The sequence below is a fragment of the Trachymyrmex cornetzi genome, unplaced genomic scaffold (genome assembly GCF_001594075.2).
Source record: "Trachymyrmex cornetzi isolate Tcor2-1 unplaced genomic scaffold, Tcor1.1 scaffold57, whole genome shotgun sequence".
Lineage (NCBI taxonomy): Eukaryota > Metazoa > Arthropoda > Insecta > Hymenoptera > Formicidae > Trachymyrmex > Trachymyrmex cornetzi.
The window spans coordinates 1,489,676-1,512,545 of record NW_017299882.1 but is presented as its reverse complement, the minus strand read 5'-3'; the positions used below and the strand labels follow the sequence as shown (position 1 = coordinate 1,512,545).

Here is a 22,870-nt window from a genome sequence, read left to right as displayed (position 1 = left end):
TAAAGAATTGAAAAAATATTTTTTCTACGACTTACTTTGTATGTTACACGTTTGTGCAGATAAGAATACAGTTGATTTGCATTAATTATAATTGATTAATTACAATTATCGATCTTTTATTACAGATACTTCAGCATATCTGCTCGATGGACTTGCTACCTCGAAAGATTTCCGAATAATGACTACAATTTCTCTGACGCTATTGTGAATATGTCGTACGTGTCAATATAAAGATGACCTTTACTAAATTTTGAACTGTAAATTTTTGTTCTTGATAACAAATGTTGAGACTTATAAGGCGGCATTAATAAATTATAGCCAGATCTTATTTAGGATCATTCTGATTACAATTTTAAGATGCCATGAATCAAACAGATTGAAGGCTGTATTAGCTCTTAAGAAATTATTTAAGACGATCTTATAAGAGAGAGAGAGAGAGAGAGAGAGAGAGAGAACCGATTATGAATACCGGCCATAGAGTCCTTGAATTATAAACGATTTAATATGGAACACTCTATATATAATATATATATATGTATGTATATATATATAAAGTAATTGAACAATAATAATTATTTAATAAATATAGAAAATAACATAATACAATTACATGCTACAGTTTATTTTAAGAGAATCTCACGTTTTGATAGAAAATTTTATGTACAAGTATTTATCAAGGAGATGTCGTTACTTGAATTCGACTCTTTTAAGATTTCCTAACATTTAATTATGCACCTGATTATTGCGTGAATGATTAATTAATAGATTGAAAAGGGAGAGACGAAATGTGATTTCTTATTCGCAATGCTAAATATTGTTTGACGCTATAATATTAAAATATTTGATAATAATATGTCAAAATCTTTAGGGCAAAAATCAGAATTTTCTAAAAGGATTTTGTCACGTATCTGTATACCTATACAAATTCATCGTTTGTCCCATAATTTTTGTATAATTGCCATTAAACCGGAACAATAAGTATATGCATGTTTTTGCCATCAAGAAATTCTGATGAAAATGGAAAGATTAAAATGTGAAAGATTAAAATATTAATATACAAGTAGAATTATCTATAGTATAAAACACTAGGAATCTACAATGTTTTGTATTGCAGAAATGTTTTTATTTTATATAATAATAACTTTTGTTTAAATAAAAACTTTTATTTCAGCTAGCATTTTATTACAAAATAATGTTATTATTTCATATCTATTCTCTTCAAAATCAACATCTAATAGTAATTAATAATAATGCTATAAACAATTCGAATATTTGTTATTAGAAAGCGATGCTATTATATATATATATATAATATCTAGAAAATATTTATTACTTGAGACAATTCAATTACAAGTGCTCTGAATCGAATGTAATAAACCATACTTAAAGCGTTTATAAAAACGTTCTAAAAATAACATCAAAAAATTTAATATATATTATATAACATAATATAAATTATTTTTCATTGACAAAAGATTAATGTGTTAGAAGATTGTATATCAATAGCTTTCCCAAACTATTAATAAAATACTAAATATTATAAAATTATTGAAAAATATCAAAAATAATTAAAAATAAATTAGTAGTACAATTAAAAATAGATTAGTTATTTACAATCTGATATCTGAATAAATAAACATAGTATTATTATAAAGTTAATTTGATAAATTTAAATTTTGCTTTTTGCAGATTAACTTTTTTGTGAACGTATCAATAATCAATTCTCAATTCAATCTTCTTCTCTGAAGTAAGTGTTGTCATTAATATCAATTTCGTAAGATATTCTTTTATTGTATATCAGTTCTTTAATTTCAGCTAAATTGAGTGGATAATGATTGAAAGTAGTTTCTGAGAATCTCTTTACCTGAAACAAATTAGTTCGAGATACTGAATAAATAGTTAATTTATTATTATGCAGCAATTCGATACATTGTATTTTTTAATTTGGATATTGTAGTTTAAGGACTAAAACGATTTTTATAGTCAATCACCATGAATTTAAAATTATGAAATTTACCTTTTCAATTTGTTCGTAAGAATGAACATTGTCAAGAATAAGTTTTATCACTGCATGTGCAGTAAATGATCTGTAAAAACAAAATAACATAATTAATAAATACTTATGATTAAGAAAACAGTATAGCATGTTTAAGAAGAGGAATATTATTACCTAGGAAGCATAATCATAAAATTTTTTAATATGTACTCAAGGATTATATCGTTGCGTGCATGATTTTCAAGAATATACTTGAAGATAAAAGAATGCGCATTATTGTGAAATAATGAAGTATTCAATGCTGATATATTTAAATAGTTGATGATGATATCAGGATCTTCAGCGCAACTCAAACCTTTCAATAATTTCATTCGTTCCCATTTTATTCCTTTTTTAATTAAATATAATTCGAACATTTTATCCCAAGTAGTCCTATTGGCTGCCATCATACCGGCGCAGTACACAAATTTTTCCTCTTGTGGAATTCTAAAATATGTATTTATTAAGAAAGAATACATACATATTTCATGCAATAACCGACTTTCTATTTTATTAAATTTTATATTTTTACGTTCCGTGATCTTGTTATATGTTATTAAGCAGTCATAACTTCGTAAAATTAAATTTTTATTCTGCTTTACTGTCGTACACTATAATGTAAAAGTTATTATGTCATCACATAATAATACTACAATAAAGAAACAAAATGAAGAAAAATATGTCGGTAGTGTAGCTTGTCATTTTATTGTACTTATATTTTTACTTGTACGTAACGCCATATTTATTCTGTCATTATTAAATAAGAATGGAGATTGACTTATATAGAAAGTGTAAGACGAATATTTGGTCTCGACAATTTGAAGAAATAGAGAGTCGACTGTACTGTATCCATATGCACATGTACGCATGCACACACAAATACAATTTACAAAATAATCATAAGTGTAAGATTATTTATTACTTGTAAGTTTCGGGATCCTCGAGATGTTTGCTTAATTTAAGCGCGGTCACTCTTTTGCATTCCTCGTTACCAAGATAACATGCACATTTTAAGGCGTTTATCCTTGTCAATTTTGTGATATCATCATCATTAGGCGTTTCTTCGTATTTTATGTTCTGAAGAAGACTGTTAAGGAGATGCTCGAAGTGCATCTAGAAATTAAGGTAATTATTGTGAAAAGATTATACCTCGCCGATGACCTTGACATATGTTGTCAAAGTCATGATCCTGATCTGAACTAACTAGTGAATATCAATGGAACTTTGCATAAGTCATTTTTAGTAGTTAGAAGTGTTAACTTTTTAAAAAAAGTGCAAATTTAATATGCAGCCAATTTATAGCCGAAAGAAAATGAAGATTATCCGTATTACGTTACGTAACTTTAATTATAAAGTCGTACCTTGACATATATCACTTCCGGTAGTAAAAGGACTTTCGGCATATGTTTTATAATTTCGAATAATGATTGCCATGCCACATGATTTCTGTCTTTCGAAAGGTATGTTATCAGTTGAACAAATGAGTAGCCATTCATTCGATCATCAAGCATCAATATAAACGCATCAACGATGATTTGAGCACGATTAAGAACATGTATCTTTGTATAATTATTACTATTTAAGTAACGTGTAATTTTTTGCCAATTTTTGATATCGTAACTAACACGATAGTATCCTGTTGCATTATTCATTATATGTGTTATTAAATCTTTTTAATGAATTTGAATTCATCAAAATATATTTTCAAACATCCACATTTTACCTTTTCTTAATGTAATACCCAAATGTAATATTGTATACAAATATTACAATGAAATATAGTAATTACGGATTATAAATTATTTTACATTAATTAATTTTTGACAAAATTTTGGAAAATTAAATATATAAATCTCTCTTTTAATATTTTATACATACAAATATGTTAAATAAATACGCATATAAATGTAATGTAAAATTTTTGTGATTATAGAACAAAATAAAATAAGTAAAAAAATTAAATAGTTTTATTCGTTCTTACCAGTGAGTTGCAAATTAACAATAATCCAATCATCTGGATTAATTGTGAAGCTTATATTATGTTGATCTGGTCGTAACCAATAACGAGGTACAGTATTGGAGAAATCCGGATTGGACTGCGTAGTGAAAGTTATAGGAATCCACCATTTAATTTTATTTTTAGTTTCACCATAATGCCGGACATATGTTTGTGATATTGTTACTTCGCCAGTTTCGTAATTTCGCTCCACGTGTACAAAAGGATAGCGTTCTTGATTCATCCAAGTATCCATCACTTCTTTTATTCTGTAATCTTCGTGCGGTACATAAGATTCGTCTAGAGCACTTTGCATGGCGCTCCACAAATCGTCCGGAGTAGCCGAACTAAACTGACTATAAATTTAACAAACATAAGGTAATGTATATTGATTATTAAAAGATCTAAGCTAGTAATGTTTGTAAGTTTAATGTAATTGGATTTATAAATACATATATATATATAAAAACTTATAATACAATTTAAAATTCAATTATAATTTAATAAAAACATGAAAGACTCTATTCATAATATGTTTTTATCATTTTAGCAATTATTCTTATATATATAATATTACTGTATATTATGTTATAGAATTTCAGATATAAAAATGCGTATTTTTCCATAAAAGCGTATTGTAAATGCGGATCAAAGTGTACAGCCTACAATTAAATAACAATATAATATCGAGCACCAAATATTAGAACTATTATTATAGTTATAATATTTAAAATATGTAATACATATATGTATGATATATTACCTATAAATTATAATAATATAATGCTACACATTAGAGAGACACACTTACTGCTTGGTCAAATATGTAATGAGACCCATTCGAAATACCTCATTGGTAATTGTATTTTGTAACATGCGTAATAAAACTGATGCTGCGGTAATACACATAAAACATCAATTAATATAATACATTTAAACTACATACAAATTTAATATATGTGTAAATATGCATTAAAGAAGAATTTATTTGTTATTAGCTTTATCTTTTTTTTATTACTGTAAACATTAACAAATCTATAAACAGCAATTTAATTTTATTTACATAATTTTACCTTTTTTATAAACAAGAGGATTCAATGAGTTATCTTCAAAAGTACTGCCAAATTTCATTGTGACAAAATTTAATGAGCCTGTATCTTGAAGAAGACATTGCTGTATTCTCTGAATCATAAATAGTTTCGTCGTATGCCTATAATTTTTGAAAATCTGTAGAAGAAAGAATTTCAATGTGATTGAATATCGAAATTTCCGAAAGAAGCTTGTATTTTATTAAAAATAAACTGTAGTTTGTTTGTTTTTTTATAAAAACATAGCTATTTTACATTTTATTACATACATTGACATATCCAGAATTTTTTTCGTAGAGGGGGGGATGGTTTATTTATCACTCATAAATAGCATATATCTTACAATAACGAATTGCTTTATTTTAAAGCTTAGAATGTCTTTTTTTTCTAAGATTCTAATTTTGAAAAAAATATTAAATGTAAATCATAACTTTTCTTTTCCTGAAAGTTATGGTTATGATTTACAAAATTTATAAAATACGGTAATCCAAAACAAAATATTATAGTAGTTGTGAATGGAGTACGTATTAATTTATCAGAGCAGGTTTTGCTTTTTAGTTCAAAAACCTTGCGAAAATTTTCTTTACGTGTCGGATACTCTATCAAAAGCTCTAACGAAAATTCTAGGAATTATGTACATAATCGTAACGGGAGAAATAATATTTTATAAAATAACAAAAAATTTACTCAGAGTAAAAAATGATGTTATATTTTTTATGAAGAACGAAAAAATAAATAAAACCTTTCGGGGGAGGATTTGAATTAATTAAATCCCCCACATCCCCTACGCCCATGATTACACCTAAATTATGATATTAATTTCATGACGAACCGTTTTAAAGAAGAGCATACCTACAGTTTAATTATCTATAAAAGTTTGTTACAGAGTATTTAAAATAAAAATGTAAGTAAGATATAAAAATTCAAAATATTGAATTTTATTATTTTATTAAATTCTAAAATCTCTTCTTATTTTATTAAATTCTGTGGTGGATGCAGAGAATAAAATATTTTCGAATTCCGTTCTGAAATGATTACATTCTTACGATTCCTAAATATAAAGATAATGTTAAAATATAAAAAAATTAAAATAATAAATCTTAAATTCAACGACCACAAAAAGCAAATATTTTCAATTTTCATAATTCTATTAAAATATTTTTATAATTTATTTCAAGGCGCTTTACACACATTTCATAATTTTACATTAGAGCACGCGTTAATTCCATCTTATATTTTACGAAAGTATATAGAGTTTTTAATTGTATTTAATTGATATTATTCTAATCTTAGATTAAAATAACTAAGTATTCCAAAATCCTTTTTTCAATAAGCATCTTGCATTATACATAATAAAATTCAATAACCTTGTCAATTATGTATGTTTGAAAGAACGAAGCAAGTCCTTTACTTAACCACAGATAGGGCCACCAAGATGGAGTGACTAAGTTGCCAAACCATTGATGTGCAAGTTTGTGTGCTATTGTCAACGCTATTTCTGTTGTCCGATATGTTGGATCGCTGCTGTTATCGTAGATAATTTTTGATTCACTAAAAGACACAATATTACATGATATAATTATGTAAAATATTTCTGAATATCAGTCAAATGTTTTCCTGAGTAATTACAGCGTAATTACGTTATTCATAATATTTTTACGTAAATATTTCACATATTTGAAATATATATATATATATTTCAAATATGTACATATATATGTATATAAATATATATGTATAGGGTTGGGGAGTAAATAACGCTGGTAGTTTTATCGTTACTTTTTGTAAAAACAATTTGATAGTAACGTTGCAATTTTATGTCGATAAAGATAACTGTAACTGAAAGTTATAAAATTGAGAAAGTCATTTTTGAGAAGTAGCTTATCATTATTAAACGTTATTTGTTGAAAAAAAGTAACTCATTACTTGTATAATGCATCAATGCGTTACTGTTACATATACTTTAGCTCGTTACAAATAATGAGTTACCTTCTTTTAACAAATAACTTTTTTCAATAAATAACGCGTAATGGTAACAAGCTATTTTTTTCATAAGTGTCTTTATCTTTGACTTTCAGTTAGTTATCATCATCAAAAATTACAATGATATTATCAAAACGTTATAATAAAAAGTAACGACAGAAGTAAAGGCGCTATTCATCCCTGTATGTATAATATATAAATATATGTTTATACAAATCCAAACTTATATACAGGTTACAAACTATATATACATATAAGTTTTGGCCAATCGCTTTTGTATAGATAAAGCAGACTAAACTGAGTCGAAAAGTTCTCTACCATTTTACAATTTTCGCAATAGTTAACAAGATATTAATTATTAAAAATTGCCAAATATCTTGAATAATTTTTTACTCAAATACTATCAATTTTACAGAAAAACTGCAAGAGACAAAAATTATTTATTTCTCATATTATATCTCATAGAACTATATACATTTTTTTAGAATTTTTCATCAACTGTTTTGTACTACATTTTCTTATTTTTATCAACATGAGAAAATACGGTATTAAAAAATTCTTTAAAAATTCTTAAAAAATTCTCAGAACTTTATAAGAAGAAAATTAATGATTTTTGCCTCTTGCAGTTTTTCTGTAAAGTTGATAGTATTAGATTAAAAAATTATTCGAGATCAATATTTGGCAATTTTTAGAAATTAATATCTTGTTAACTATTGCAAAAATTGTAAGAAACATGGTAGAGGACTTTTCGACTCAGTTTAGTCCGCTCTGTCTATACAAAAGCGATTGGCCAAAACTTACAGGACACCTTGTATATATTATGTTTGGACAATTCAAATATTCAAGCACGTATTTTTTTGTTATCTGTGAGATGCGCACCGCGCACGTATCATAAATTACTAAATTTTGAATGCTAGAATTAACATTGAGTAGCTTTATAATAGCTTTATAAATTTTTTATGAACTGCATATATATTACTCATAAGTGATGAGGCCCCAATTTTCCATGCCGTCGACTACAAACTCTGGTATCAAGACGTAATCCATTTTGGGTACCTTCTGGGAACTATTCGTATATTTAATCAAGTATTTTACAACCTTTTTAGTAATATTGTGTGCCAATGTTACTTTCGATGTTAAAGATTTACACCATATATTGATGTTATCTTTCGCGTTGGGAACTTTGACGAGATTGGACATCACAATCGCCACAATATAAGTGGACATTATAGGTGTGGTCTTGAAATTTGTACGTATCATGTCTTTTTGTTCCAAGAATTTCTTTTGTATTGGCATATTTGACAGTACACTGTACTTCCGATGATGCAATACGGAGATGTTGAAGGTGGCTTTTAATGCTGGCTCGTCCCAACATGGAAACATTCGTTTGGCGCCATTTGGCTCGAAATGTGTTACAGCTAACCACTTGCTGTTTAATAAAATGTCTTAAATGATAACAAATTTTTTACTTATATCCTCTAATATAAAAATTTAATAAAGACTAATTACTGTTTATTTTGTCATTTGTATTATTAGATGTAATACAAATTTTAACAATATAGCAAAAATTGAGATACTGTCCGGGAAAAAATTTTATGTGTATGTGTGTGTGTATGTGTGTGCATTTAGACATATTTTATATACAATACATATAATTATATATAATTGTAAAATATATCCATAATTATATATGAAACATTTTTTCCTGGATGCATATCTGTGCCGTTTTAATTTATTTGAAATTGAAGTTACCGTTCAAAGTATTAAAACGTGCATTATATTTTAATGGATATATACATATATGTATATTATAATTATATTTCATCAAAAAAACTTTTTAAGTGTAGGTAGAAACAAATGATAGAAGCAAAAGAAAATAGTAACAAAAATTGTCTATGGTTGCGTTCAGCAGAGAAAATTAATCAGTTAGCGCTTAGTGATTCTTTAATAAGATTGGTTCCTACATTAGATTTTGTGAAGAACTAAAGATAAGAACCATAAACTGATTAGTTTTCTTGCTAAACGCAGTCATTATGTTTTCATGTTTCAATATTTACTTACGTGTTTTCTTTATAAGTTGTGTACGAAAATTTCATAAAACCCTGTTTTTGAGAAGGATTTGATAAATTACCGGAAAATTTCATATTCAGGATGTACAGACCGGGCGATAATACGTCATTAAAATCCAGTGTTAAAATGTTGGTTGTTACATTGTAAATATGTTTCATCGGTTTATAAACCGTACTGTTGTCATTAATCAATGTTGTCGCCGTTTCATTTATTTTTAATTCTCTTGAATGTAAGCTTATTTTTGATGATACATAACGAATTTCGATATTGACACTGGATTCACCGTAAAAAGTAAAATTGCCTTCGGCAAGATACGGTGTCAGACTGATGTTATAGTGGACTGGTATCGTGTTATTCGGTAATCGTTTAATAATTTCTCTAATTTGACCGTTGCAAAGAATCGTTCCGATGGTCAATATTAGGCCAATATTTAATAACAACTTTAGAAATTCCATATCGAATCCCTCTTTTTACGTACCTGCGATCGTTCATTAAAAAAAAAATAAAAAAATACAAAGTTATTGTGGTTTAACATAAATTTTTACATAAAAATGAAAAGAATTGGAAAACATAAATTTTGCACTTTTTTATTGTAAGAATCATACGTATTTAATATCTGTTGAGTATATTTTGATGTACTTATAATTAATTTATCTTGTTCTTTTTTTTTATAAGATTTTTCAAATAAATTAATTTATTCCATTTAAAAGATAATTTTAGATATTTAAGTAGCATTATTTACATTTGTCCGTAAAGAATATTTGCTATCAAAGTTAAATAACATGAACACATTGTTGTTATATAATATTTGAATTGTTTAACCATTGGTTAGAGCAATTATTAAAAAGGAAGGTTTTGCTCTCGGGAATTATAAGATTGAATCTTAGAATTATAATTGTTATTTCTCAGTTTCCAAATCAATTCAAAAGTAAAAATAAATAATTAATTAATTTATTTCGTAAACAAATTATTAATGGAATTGTCCACAATAAAAAATAGTTTAAAACTTTTATTAATTTGTTATTTTTACACGTGATATTTATCTGAATATTTTCCTTTTATCATTTTTGTGGAGTATTCCTCAAATATGTGTGTGTGTGTGTGTGTGTGTGTGTGTGTGTGTGTGTGCGCGTGTGCGTGTGCGTGCGTGCGTGCGTGTGTGATATACAGGATAGAAATAATCGATCATTTGAAATATCTCGCTTATTTTTGATGATATAAAATAATATTTTAATCTTTCTCTCTCTCTCAAAAGTAGAAGTATCTCGTGGGGAACGTATTTTGATCATATTGTTTTTTTTTCTAGGTAGAGGCGCCAAAAAGATATGTAGATTACGTACACTTTTTTAAATCGAGTTGTATGATTTTTTTTACACAATATGATACCTCTAATTATTCTACATGTAAAAGTAAATATTAAGGTATATGATATTAAAGTAATATTAAAAAACCAATAGTTGATGAGATATTTTACACTTTATTCTGGCACATATTGACATAAAATGTTAAATAACTCATAAACTATTAACTTTTTGATAATCGTTCGTTAACACTTTTATGAACAGAATAATGAGATAAAGCAGTTGGTGTAAAGAAAACACATATTTAGTTGCTTTAAAAAAATATGTATGTAAAATGGATAATTTTCTAAATAAGCAATTATGTTTTCTTTCCACCAACTAATTCATCTTATTGCTCTGTTCATGAAAGTATTATGGTACGATTATCTCGAAAAGTTAATAGTTTACGAGATATTTAATATTTTATGCCAACATGTGACAGAATAAAGTATAAAATATCTCGTAAACTATTTGTTTTTTATTATCATTACCTTAATACTTTTATGTGCAGAATAATTAGAGCAATCATATTGTGTAAAAAAAAAATCATATAAATCCATTTAAAAAACTGAAGGTAACCTTCATATCTTCTTGACCTCCATCTAAAAATAAAACAACATGACCAAAATACGTCTCCCTCAAAACACTTCCACTTTCATATATTTAAAACATTTTTTTATATCATCAAAAATAAGCAAGATATTTTATATGGTCGATTTAAGTAGACCACCTTGTATATAAAAATTCTTAATGTATGAAAAATAAGTTCTCGAAGAAATGAAATTAAACTTAGTCGTATTCTATTTTATGAAATGATTGGAGTTATATTTCACATATTTTTCATAACTTTAATGATGGATAGACATTAATTAAATTATTATTTTTTAACGACTTACTTTGTATGTTACACCTTCGTGCAGATAAAAATAGAATTGACTCGCATTAATTGTAATTAATTAATTACAACTGTCGATTTTTGAATATCGCAAATACTTCAGCATAACTGCGCGATTGTCGTCTTATCACCTCGAAAGATTCCCAAATAATGACTACAATGTCTCTGACGCTATTGTAAATACGTCGTACGTGTCAATATAAAGACTACCTTTACCAAATTTTGAACTGTGTATTTTTGTTTTCAACAACGCATGTTGAAACTTATAAGGCGGTATTAATAAATTATGATCGGATCTTGTATTTAGGACCATCTCTACAGTTTTAAGATGTCATGAATAAATCAGAAGGCTGCATTACTTAGCAGCTTAAGAAATTATTTAAGACGATCTTAAAATAAGAACCGATTCTGAATACCGGTATGAATAAAGTCCTCGACAAAAAAACGTTACGAAAAATTGAAAATGAGAAGCTCTACATAAAGAAATTCAACAATAATAATAAATATTTGATAAAAATAAAAATAACATAACAAGATTACATGCTATAGTTCATTGGCACCCCAAGTATCACAAAAATTAATTTTTATTACGAAATTCTAAAGTTCTCGAAGAATTCTACAGTTCCTGATAGGTTTCAGCGACAGTTCCGGCCTGTAAGTATTTTTAAACAATTTTTTAAAGTGAGAGCCAGCACCCCACCGCAAGAGTAAAGTACCGCGTAACGATCAGTTCTCGCCGACTTTTTGCTATTTTCCTATTGTTTTGCAATAATTTCAACGCTTTCTAGAGGTTTTTATCAATGTTCCTATTTTTAAAACAGTCACTGGTATGCGTAAACTATCAAGGACTGCCATAAAACGATAGGGACTATCGGCATCGCATACTTATAAAAAATATGCTACCTACAGTCAGATTAAAAAGTTATTTAATGATACGTAAGGGCGAGAACTTTATGCGAGACATATTGAAAGCGTTAGAACTGAAATATTGTTTAGGCGTTCCATTACATGGTATTTTACTGTTGTGGTGCGGTGCTGACTCTGACATTAAAAAATTCTTTAAAAATACTTAGAGACCAAAACTCTGTGCAAAACCTACAGAAAACGTTAGAACTATCGTAGAACTGTAGGAAAATAGCAAAAAGTCGGCGGGAACTGGCTGTTACGTGGTACTTTACTCTTGTAGTGGGGTATTGGCTCTGACATTAAAAAATTATTTAAAAATACGTAGAGACCAGAACTCTGTGCAAAACCTACAGAAAGCGTTAGAACTATTGTAGAACTGTAGTAAAATAGCAAAAAGCGAGAACTGACCGTTACGCGGTACTTTACTCTTGCGGTGGGGTGCTGGCTCTCACTTTAAAAAATTGTTTAAAAATACTTAGAGGCCGGAACTGTCGCTGAAACCTATCAGGAACTGTAGAACTCTTCGAGAACTTTAGAATTTCGTGATAAAAATTAATTTTTGCGATACTTGGGGTGTCAAGTTGGCACCCCATTTATAAAATTTTTTTTTTTTTTAGCTAAATCAGCGGAACTATTGTTAAAACTTAGCAGGAACTGTAAAACTGTTGTGGGTGCAAACGGAACTGTGTATAAAATATCGATTTTTTTCAAAATGGGGTGCCAACTTCACACCGACTGGTATTTGTGCATATGTTTGATATATAACTTTCTCCCGAAAGTTGCAGCTGTTGCCGATCAATGCTTTACGGAAATATTCTTGTAAATAAACTTCATTTTCTTCTTCTGAGAAGTTAATTTGTTTAAAATGGGAAATGTGCAAATGTAAGCAAAAAAATTAAAGTTATGAATACTATAAAATTATCTATAGAAATGTTTTTATTGTATATAATAATAACTATTGTTTAAATGAAAATACCTTTATTATTTAGCTGATTTTTTAATACATTATGACACACATTATTATTTCAAGTTTTCTATTCTAAATCAAACATCTATAAAGATAGTAATAATAATAATAATAATGGTATTAACTGTTTAGAAATTGTTATTAAATAGTTTCCCTAGATATACTATAAAAATATTGAAAAGTTTTAGAAAATCAAATTAAAATAATTTAAAAAATGTTTACAAGATGGTAGTAATAGATAAAAATAATATTATTACAAAATTCATATAGGGGTAAATATTTGTTTTGCATTACAGTTCATCTTTTTGATTAATCAGATCAATGATCGCTTAATGAAGTATTCTTTTCTGTATAAAAAAACCACTTCCTAACATACTGTACGATATTACTAAGTTGTTCCTTACGCTTTTCTGTCAATATTCGAATTTCATACAAAGTGTCTGGATCTTGATTAAAATTAGTTTCTGAGAATGTTTGTACCTGGAACAGATTAGTTCGAGATATTGAATAAATAATAATTCGTTTTCATATAGCGCAATTCGATACAATATGTAATTTTCAATTTAATATAATGTTAAGATGAATATACATATATGATGTATACAAATAATACATTTAATTTCTTAGATGCGAAAATAGGCATTATTTTTTATGCGTATATGTATATTATGTGTACATATATGCCGTAAAAAAAATTTCTTTTATTTAAGAAAGCCCTCCTCAAGAGAATCGAATGGTTTACTAAACCACGATAGAATGATTTTCTTGAAATTTTTTTTAGGTTTTTGTGGATTAGATCATCGGTTTAATATTGTATTAATTCGTGAATTAAACAAGTTCAGTTCATATTATTTTAAAGCACGTGCCTATTTTATACTATATTTTTATAATATGATTCTCCTTAAAAGTACAAAAATACAGTCTAAATATGCAAACACATAAAGTAATTATTAATATGAATATTAATTTATAAAAAATTAATATTATTAAATTACATAAAGTTGAATTAATTCATAATTCCGCCTGAGGAATAGTTTTTCATTTAAATCGCAACACAGAAAATTTCAATAATATTGCAACAACAATAATTTGCAATATTTCAACAATATTGCAATAATATTGCAATACTACAGCAATATTTTATAAAATATTCTGTGTTGTACGGGTTTTAAAACGCTATGGAAAGGTCAATAATTAGTATGTGAATAGTAAAATTACCTTGTCAATTTGTTCGTTAGAATAAACATTCTCAAGAATAAGTTCTATCGCTGCAGTTATAGTAAATAATCTATATAAAGACAAAATAATGTATAGAATTAATAAATTTTTATAATTATATAAAGAAAATAATAAAGGAAAGTCGTCGATACTGACATAGGTCTCTTAAAGTAACACCCCCTTATTTCTCAGAAACTAATGCACTTTATTAATACTAATAAAATCATAATCTGTTCAGCTAATTAAAGAAGTACAAACTCATAATTCATATATTTTTGGCTTATTTCTATACCAAATCAGCTAAAAACAAATCCTGTGAATCTAAGAAGAAAATTCTCACGGTGTTCTTTTGCAAATTGCGTAATTAAAATAGTAGTGACTGTATTATTGATAATATTATGTCATTTTAAATGTTTGTAGTTTCATAAATTAGTTTTCTTTACAGAATAGGATACATCTTTATTTATAGAATAGAAATGTTGGCATTATTGCCTATTATGTCAGTTTTGGAGCTCATTTTGTCAGACGCTCATTTTTGCATAACTTACGAAAAACTTAATTATTGCAAAATTGCGAACAGTATTATAAAAATTGCTTATACTATCTGATAGAAGATACTTTTTACTTTGTATTTATGTTTTTGAAGTTGTATTTTTACCTTTTGTTTAAGAAATATTATCTAAAAACAAAGTGATATGTCGGTATCGGTGATCTTCCCCTACTATAGTATACATTTACGAAGAGAAATATTAATACCTAGGTTTTATAATCCCAAAATTTTTTAATACGTAGTCACGGATTTTGTCATTGCGCGCATGCTTCTTAAGAACATCATTGAAAACAAGAGAATGCTCATTGTGAAATAATGAAGTGTCCAATGATATAATATTTAAATAATTGATAATGATATCAGGATCTTCAGCACAATTCAAATATTCTAATATATGTTTTTCGAATTTTTTATTTTTTAGATATAATTCCAACATTTTATTCCAAGTAGTCATATTGGCTGCCATCATACCAGTACAGTAGTACATAGATTGATCCTCATATAGAATTCTAAAATATATATCTATAATCAAAAACTGATACATACATTTAATACGTATAACGACTATCTATTTTACTAATTTTAAATTTTGTATTTTTACGTATACGTATTATTAAGCAACCTTATTTTGTAAAATGGAATTCCTGTTCTTCCAATCTTATAAGCAACGGCATATTTATTACATCGTTACATTATTAGAATAAGAATGGGGATTCACAAGAGAATCAGTTACTTTTTAATAGTTAAATAGTTGCTTTTCATTTACACCGATTCTCAAATAATTCTCACTTATGACGTCATAATTCAGTTGAATGCACATTCCTTTTGCATTCTGATAAGTGAGATTCAACTGAGTTTTTACCTACAATTTGCACACAAGATCGAGACCGTGTGTTTTAGTGAGACTCCTAACAGCACAAAAGTTGTAGCAATATTACACGTTGCAGCATTGTTGCAGTAATATCGCTGCAAGTTTTGTGCTGTTGGAGTCATGTAAACTCACTTTAAAAATGAGGTTATAATCCTGTGTTGTCATGTGTAAGTTTTACTAAAGTATAAACCAAGTAATAACGTCATTAATCTGAGTACGAAATACTTAGCTTACTTCGGGCTCAATTTCACTTGTATGTAAATGGAAAGCAACTAATATATCCATATACATACGCACACGCGTACACACACACACACACACACACACACACACACACACACACAGAAATACAATTTACGAGACAATCGTGAGTATAAGAAATTTACTTGTGAGTTTCAGGATGCACGAGATGTTCACTTAATTTAAGTGCGGTAATTTTCTTGCATTCCTCGTGACCAAGAGTACATGCCCATTTTAAGACGCTTAGCCTTGTCAGTTTTGTGACAGCATCATCATTAGGATTGTCTATGTATCCTACATAGTGAAGAAGTCTCTCAAGGAGTTGCACTAAACGTACCTAATAGAAATTGTAAATTAATGTATTTATTTTATATTGGTTCTTTATGGAAATACATAAACTACATATAAAAATATACATATATAATTTCGTTTTATAAAATAAATTCAATAATTGATGTATGTATACGACCTCATAGCGTAAAAAAAAAATATATATATATATATACAAGATGTTCCGTTTTAATTGCCACACTAAAATATCTCGAGAAGGAGACGTGGGATTAAAAAGTTTCAGACGAAAGTTTCAATAAAATAAAAAATATTTTATTATAGTGTTTTGAAAAGCTTTCGAGGTAAGTTACGAGAATATACAATGGAAAATAAGGAGTCCTTTTTAAAAAATTCAAAGTGACCTTGCTCTGATCTTGACAACGTTACCCAAGGTCATATCTATGATACCATCTTATGTCCCTCTCAAAATCATATAACTTTTGTCTGAAACTTTTTTTTCCAAATTGGACTGGCCTGGTTGTTTCCTTTATAATTGTATATAGAATTCTTTGTATAATTGTTGTTCTTTAATATATATTTATATTTTTTTTTAATACTATGAACCTTCGCTATAATATGAAAATGTCAAGTACAAAAAAAAATCGTAGTTTTAATTATAATATATAATATATTACATGCAAATAACAATATTTTTATATGTGTATACTTTTAAAAAAATTCGCAAATTTTATTTGAGAATATAACCAATTTGTGATAAATTAAGATATCCGCATTGCAACTTTATATAACTTGGATTGAAAAATCTACCTTAATATGATAGAACTCTTGTAGTAAAAGAATGTTTGGCGAAATACTTTCTATCATTTGAAATAATGGTAGCCATGGCGCATATTCTCTTTCTTTAGAGAGATAACTTATCAGATCAACGAATAAATTCCCGTTTATTCGATCAGCAAACACCATAGCAAGCAAATCAATCATGATTTGAGCACGATTAAGAACATGTATATTTTTATATTCTTTACTATTTAAATAATGTGAAATTTTTTGATAATTCTTGCTATCGTAACTAACACGATAATATCCTGTTAAATTTTTATTACATACATTATTAAATCCTTTTAATTGAATTTATGAAGATATATTTTTACATATTAAAAATTATTTTGCATTAATTAATGTTTGGCGAAATTTAGAAAATTCAATCAAATTTCCATTAAACTTAAACTTTTTTATAAATAAAAAGATACATAAATGCATTGAATGATGTAAAACTTTTGTAATGATAGACAAATAAAATAAATAAACGAAGCGTAAGTTGATTCATACTTACCAGTTTGTTGTAAATTGACAATAATCCAATCATTTGGATTAATTGTAAAGCTTATATTATGTTGATCTGGTCGTAACCAATAACGAGGTACAGTATTGGAAAAATCCGGATTGGATTGCGTAGCGAAAGTTATAGGAATCCACCATTTAGTTATAGTTTTAGTAATCTCATTAAATAGTCGGACAGGTGTTTGTGATATTGTCACTTCGCCAGTTTCGTAATTTCTTGCCACGTCTACAAAAGGATAACGTCCTTGGTTCATCCAAGTATCCATCACTTCTTTTATTCTATAATCTTTGTGTGGGACATCAGATTCATCTAGAGCACTTTGCATGGCGCTCCACAAATCATCTGGACTGGCCGAACTAAATTGACTAAATTTGAAAAATGACAATTGTCAGTCGTTGCAGTCATATATCGAAGAATATACATTGACTATTAAAGAATCTGTACGGATATTAATGTGCAATTGAATATACATACATATATATATATATATATACATGTAAAAAAAACTTCAAATAAAACTTAAAAAACTATAACTTAAATTGAATTATAACTAAATAAGAAGTAAGAAACGTATAATTTATAATTGAATAGTAATGAGATATTGAGCATTTAAATTCAAATTTCTGTCATATTATATTTTTCAATATATATACAAGTACTTATTACATCCATATACTTAATATTGTGATGTATAATAATTTCAGACTACATTATACACTTACTGCGTGGTTAAATACGTAATGAGACCTTTTCTAAATACCTCATCAGTAATTGTATTATGTAACATGCGCAATAAAACTGGCGCTATGATAATAAACATAAAAAATGTCAATTAATAATAATTAATACATTCAAAGTACATATGAAATTAATATCTGTTATATGTAAATAGTACACTAAAGAAGAATTTGCTATTAGCTTTCTGTTTTATCTTTTATTTTGTATAACTATGCATTAAAGAATTTGTGAATAATAATTTAATTTTATTTACATAATCTACCTTTTTTATAAACTTCTACAGAAAACAGCTCCTTTTCGAAAGTATCGTCAAGTTTCAATGTGACAGAATTCATTGAACCTATATCTCGAAGAAAACATTGCTGTATTGTCCGAATTAGAAGAAAATCTATCAACCGCGAATCTTGGAAAATCTGAAATAAGAAATGTTTCGCTGTGACTAAATATTAAAAATTCGAAGAGAAACTCGCATTAGAAATACAAAACTAGTTTATTTACCATTTCCACAAAAATACTATTCTACATTTCATTACACCGAATTGTATAAACACTTTCAGATCGAATCTTTTTCAAGAAGAGCATACCTAATTTAATTATTTTTAAAAGTTTTTTGGAGATTACTTAATATGAAAACACAAAATTAAGATATGAAAATTCAAAATGTTAAATTTTATTAGTGCAGAAAATAAAATATTTTTGAATTTTAATGAAAATATTAGCGTTCTTACGATTTTTGATAAAAAAAAGTTAAAATAGTAAATCTTCAATAGATAAATAGAAAAAAAACGAACGATTTTTAATTTCCAATAAGAATTTTTATTTAAATGTTTATATAATTATTTTAAAAAACGCACATTTTTTTATAATTCTAAATTAAAGCATGTCCTATTTTTTATTCAGTTCCTCTTGAAAATATAGTATTTAATTGCATTTAATTAGCATTACTTTAAGAAGTACTTCAACACCTTTTCTTTATAATAACAATTTAAGATTAATAATAATTGAGTAACCTTGTTTGTTATGTACATTTCGAAGAACGCAGCAAGTCCCTCGCTTAACCACAGATAAGACCACCAAGATGGAGTCACCAAATTGCCAAACCATTGATGTGCAAGTTCGTGTGATACTATCAACGCTATTTCTGTTTTCCGATATATTGGATCGCTGTCATCGTAGATAATTTTTAATTCACTAAAAAGACACAACGTTACATGATATAATTATGTAAAATATTTCTGAATATGCAGTTCGAATGTTTTCCGAGTAATTATATTATTCATAATGTTCATTTGCGAATAACTCAGTTTGGTTGTTTTCTTTTCATATACATAATGTAAAATATTTATGGGAGTGAAAAAAAGGAGGAAATGTAATGTATTAAATACGTTAACTATTTATAACAATCTAAGCATGACAACTTGTATTTTTGAATATTTATGAGGTAAGCATATGTTTTAAATTTCTAAGCTTTGAATGCTGAACGTAACGTTGATTAGCGCGTTATAATAGCTTAATTAATTTTTTTAATTAGAAATATTACTGATAAATGATGAGTCCCCAATTTTCCATGCCACTAATTGTAAAATTCGGTAACAAGAAGTGGTCCATTTTCGGTACTTTCTGAGAACTATTGGTATATTCAATTAAGAACTCTACGGCCTTTTCAGTAATACTGTGTGCGAATTTTACTTTCGACGTCAAAGACGACTTGCACCACATATTGATCGTCTCGTTTGCATTGGGAACGCGGACAAAATCGGACATTACAATCGCTACGATATAAGTAGACATTATAGGAGTGATGTCAAAGTGTGTCTGCATCATGCCATCTTGTTCTAAAAATTGCTCTCGTATTGGCATATTCGACAATACGCCATACTTTTGATGATGCTTTACAGAAATGTTGAAGGTGGCTTTTAATGCTGGCTCGTCCCAACATGGAAATGTTCGTCTGGCGTAATACGGCTCAAAATACGTTGCAGCTAACCATTTACTGTTGGATAAGTATATTACTTTTAAATGATAGAAAATTTGTTACTTATGTCGACTAACATAAGAATTTAATTAACTTAATTATTGTTTATTGTTATCTATCTTTATTATACAAATTTTGTTGAACGTAAAAATCGAAATGCCGCATAACTATATGTCGTTTTGTTTGAAATTGAAGTTGCCCTTTTAAATATTACAATATGTATGAATTTTATATACATATATGCGTATTGTATATGCACATATATACAATAATTATATATATATATATATAATTATATTTTCTCTGAAGAGCTTCTGAAGTGTTGTAACAATGATAAAAACAAATGAAGATAGTAACAAAAAACTTTTTGCAAATAATATATTTTATATATTTTAATATTTACTTACGTGTCGTTTCCTTTACCAATTGTGTATGGAAATTTCATAAAACCTCCTCGTTGAGATACAGGTAATAGATTACCAGAAAATTTCATGTTTAAGATGTAAAGACCGGGTAATAATACATTGTTGAAATTCAATGTCAAAATATTCGTTACATTATTATGAATATGTTTCATCGGTTTATAAAGCGTATCTTTATCATTAATCAATGTTGTCGCTGTTTCATTTATTTCTAAATTTCTCGAATGTAAGCTTATTTTTGACGATCTATAAAGAATCTCGATATTGACATTGGATTCACCGTGAAAAGTAAAGTTGCCTTCTTCGAGATACAGTTTCAGATTGATGTTATAATGACTAGGTATCGTGTTGTTGGGTAAACGATCAATAATTTGTAAATTATTATCGATGCAAGAAACCGGTCTTGTGATCAATATTACGCCAATATTTAATAACAATTTTAGGAATCTCATGATCTCGATTCTTTCTTTACTTATAATCTACAATTTTTCGTTAAATGTGAAATAAATATAATATTGTATAATAAAGTTTAAAGTTATTGTAATTTATTGTTAATTTTTATACAATATTTAAAAAAATAAAAAAAAAACTTTTGCAACTTTTATTAATAGAATTATGTGTATAATATCTACTTTGGGAAAATTATGAATATTTTTTTACATTTGATATTGTGAAGGTATAATATTTTAATGCACTCGTAATTAATTAATCTTATTGTTCTTATTTCCATAGAATTATCTTTTGAAAAAGAAATATATTTAATCTAAAAGATAATTTTAAACATCTAAATAATTTTTTTATATTTGACTTCATAGAATATTTGTCATCAAAAATAAAAAATGTAAACACATAATGTCAATATGGGAAAGAATTATTTATGGTCTAGTCACCTCAAGTGCTCTTGTTTAATTCTGTGTGATTTTATATACGTAAGAGTAACGAATTATTAAATTGCTAATCAATTTAACTCGTCATATTACCTACTGCGGTAGTTCAGTAAAGTTGCATTTCAAGACTGAAAACTTATTTCAGTGCGCAGTTTAAAGGACTACATACTTATATAAATTCACACAGAATTATGTAACCACTTATTCAAAGAACGAAAAGTTTAAATCCATTTCTTGTTTCGATTATTTGACTATTCTAACATATTTTTGTCTAATATCTAAAACACATTATTAATGAAATTCAATATAGTAAACGCATTTTAAAACTCTTACTGATCTATTATTTTTGTGTATGAGTGTTTATCTTAATCCTTTTTTTGTATCGTTTCTAAAGAAATATTCCTCAAACACAGATATATAAAAGATTAAATATATGAAACAGTTCAAATTATTTTAAGGAAAGAAAATAAAAAACTTTTTTCATTATATATTAGATTGTTTCTATCTATTTACCAATAATAGTAATAATCTGAATTTTAGTTTAATTAAATATTTTTTCGTTTATACAACTCTATATGTGTGAAGATTATTTTGAAATTATATTAAATATCTCGTTTTTTAGCTTTCATTATTAATTGTAATATATATAATAGGGGCAGGAATATGTCGATTTATCAAAAAATATATTAACTATAAAAATTTACAAATAGTGAGTAGAGAATCTCGAAGAAACAGATTTAAATTTAATCGTACTTTGTCTTTTAAAATTATTTGAATTATGTTTTATGTATTCTTTTTATACAACGTGCGAGGGATAAACATCCATTAAATTATTTTTAACGACTTACGTTGTATATTACACCTTCGTGCAGATCAAAATATAGTTGATTCAAAGTAACTATAGTTGATTAATTATAGTTCTCGATTTTTTAATATTAGAAGCACGTCAGCGTAATTGCGATGTCGTCAGGTCGTCTTGACATCTTGATTCCGAATGAACATGTACAATGTTTCTGATGCTGTAAATATGTCGTAAGGTCAATATAAAAGGTAAAC

The 22,870-nt window shown here is 27.0% G+C and overlaps 1 protein-coding gene across 1 annotated transcript in view; it reads right to left on the bottom strand.

The window, feature by feature from the left end:
• The window catches only part of LOC108766034 (uncharacterized), a 54,769-nt gene extending 33,390 nt beyond the window's left edge, over positions 1-21,379 (bottom strand). The window contains 18 exon segments of the mRNA XM_018515051.1: positions 1,752-1,864; positions 2,018-2,087; positions 2,171-2,482; positions 2,958-3,257; positions 3,368-3,671; positions 4,017-4,387; positions 4,843-4,924; positions 5,105-5,258; positions 14,499-14,568; positions 15,255-15,557; positions 16,306-16,496; positions 17,258-17,535; positions 17,784-18,157; positions 18,515-18,596; positions 18,793-18,943; positions 19,541-19,721; positions 20,071-20,523; positions 20,913-21,379. Of these exon segments, the coding sequence (XP_018370553.1) occupies positions 1,752-1,864; positions 2,018-2,087; positions 2,171-2,482; positions 2,958-3,257; positions 3,368-3,671; positions 4,017-4,387; positions 4,843-4,924; positions 5,105-5,258; positions 14,499-14,568; positions 15,255-15,557; positions 16,306-16,496; positions 17,258-17,535; positions 17,784-18,157; positions 18,515-18,596; positions 18,793-18,943; positions 19,541-19,721; positions 20,071-20,523; positions 20,913-21,379 (4,256 nt within the window).
• Positions 21,380-22,870: the final 1,491 nt, after the last annotated feature.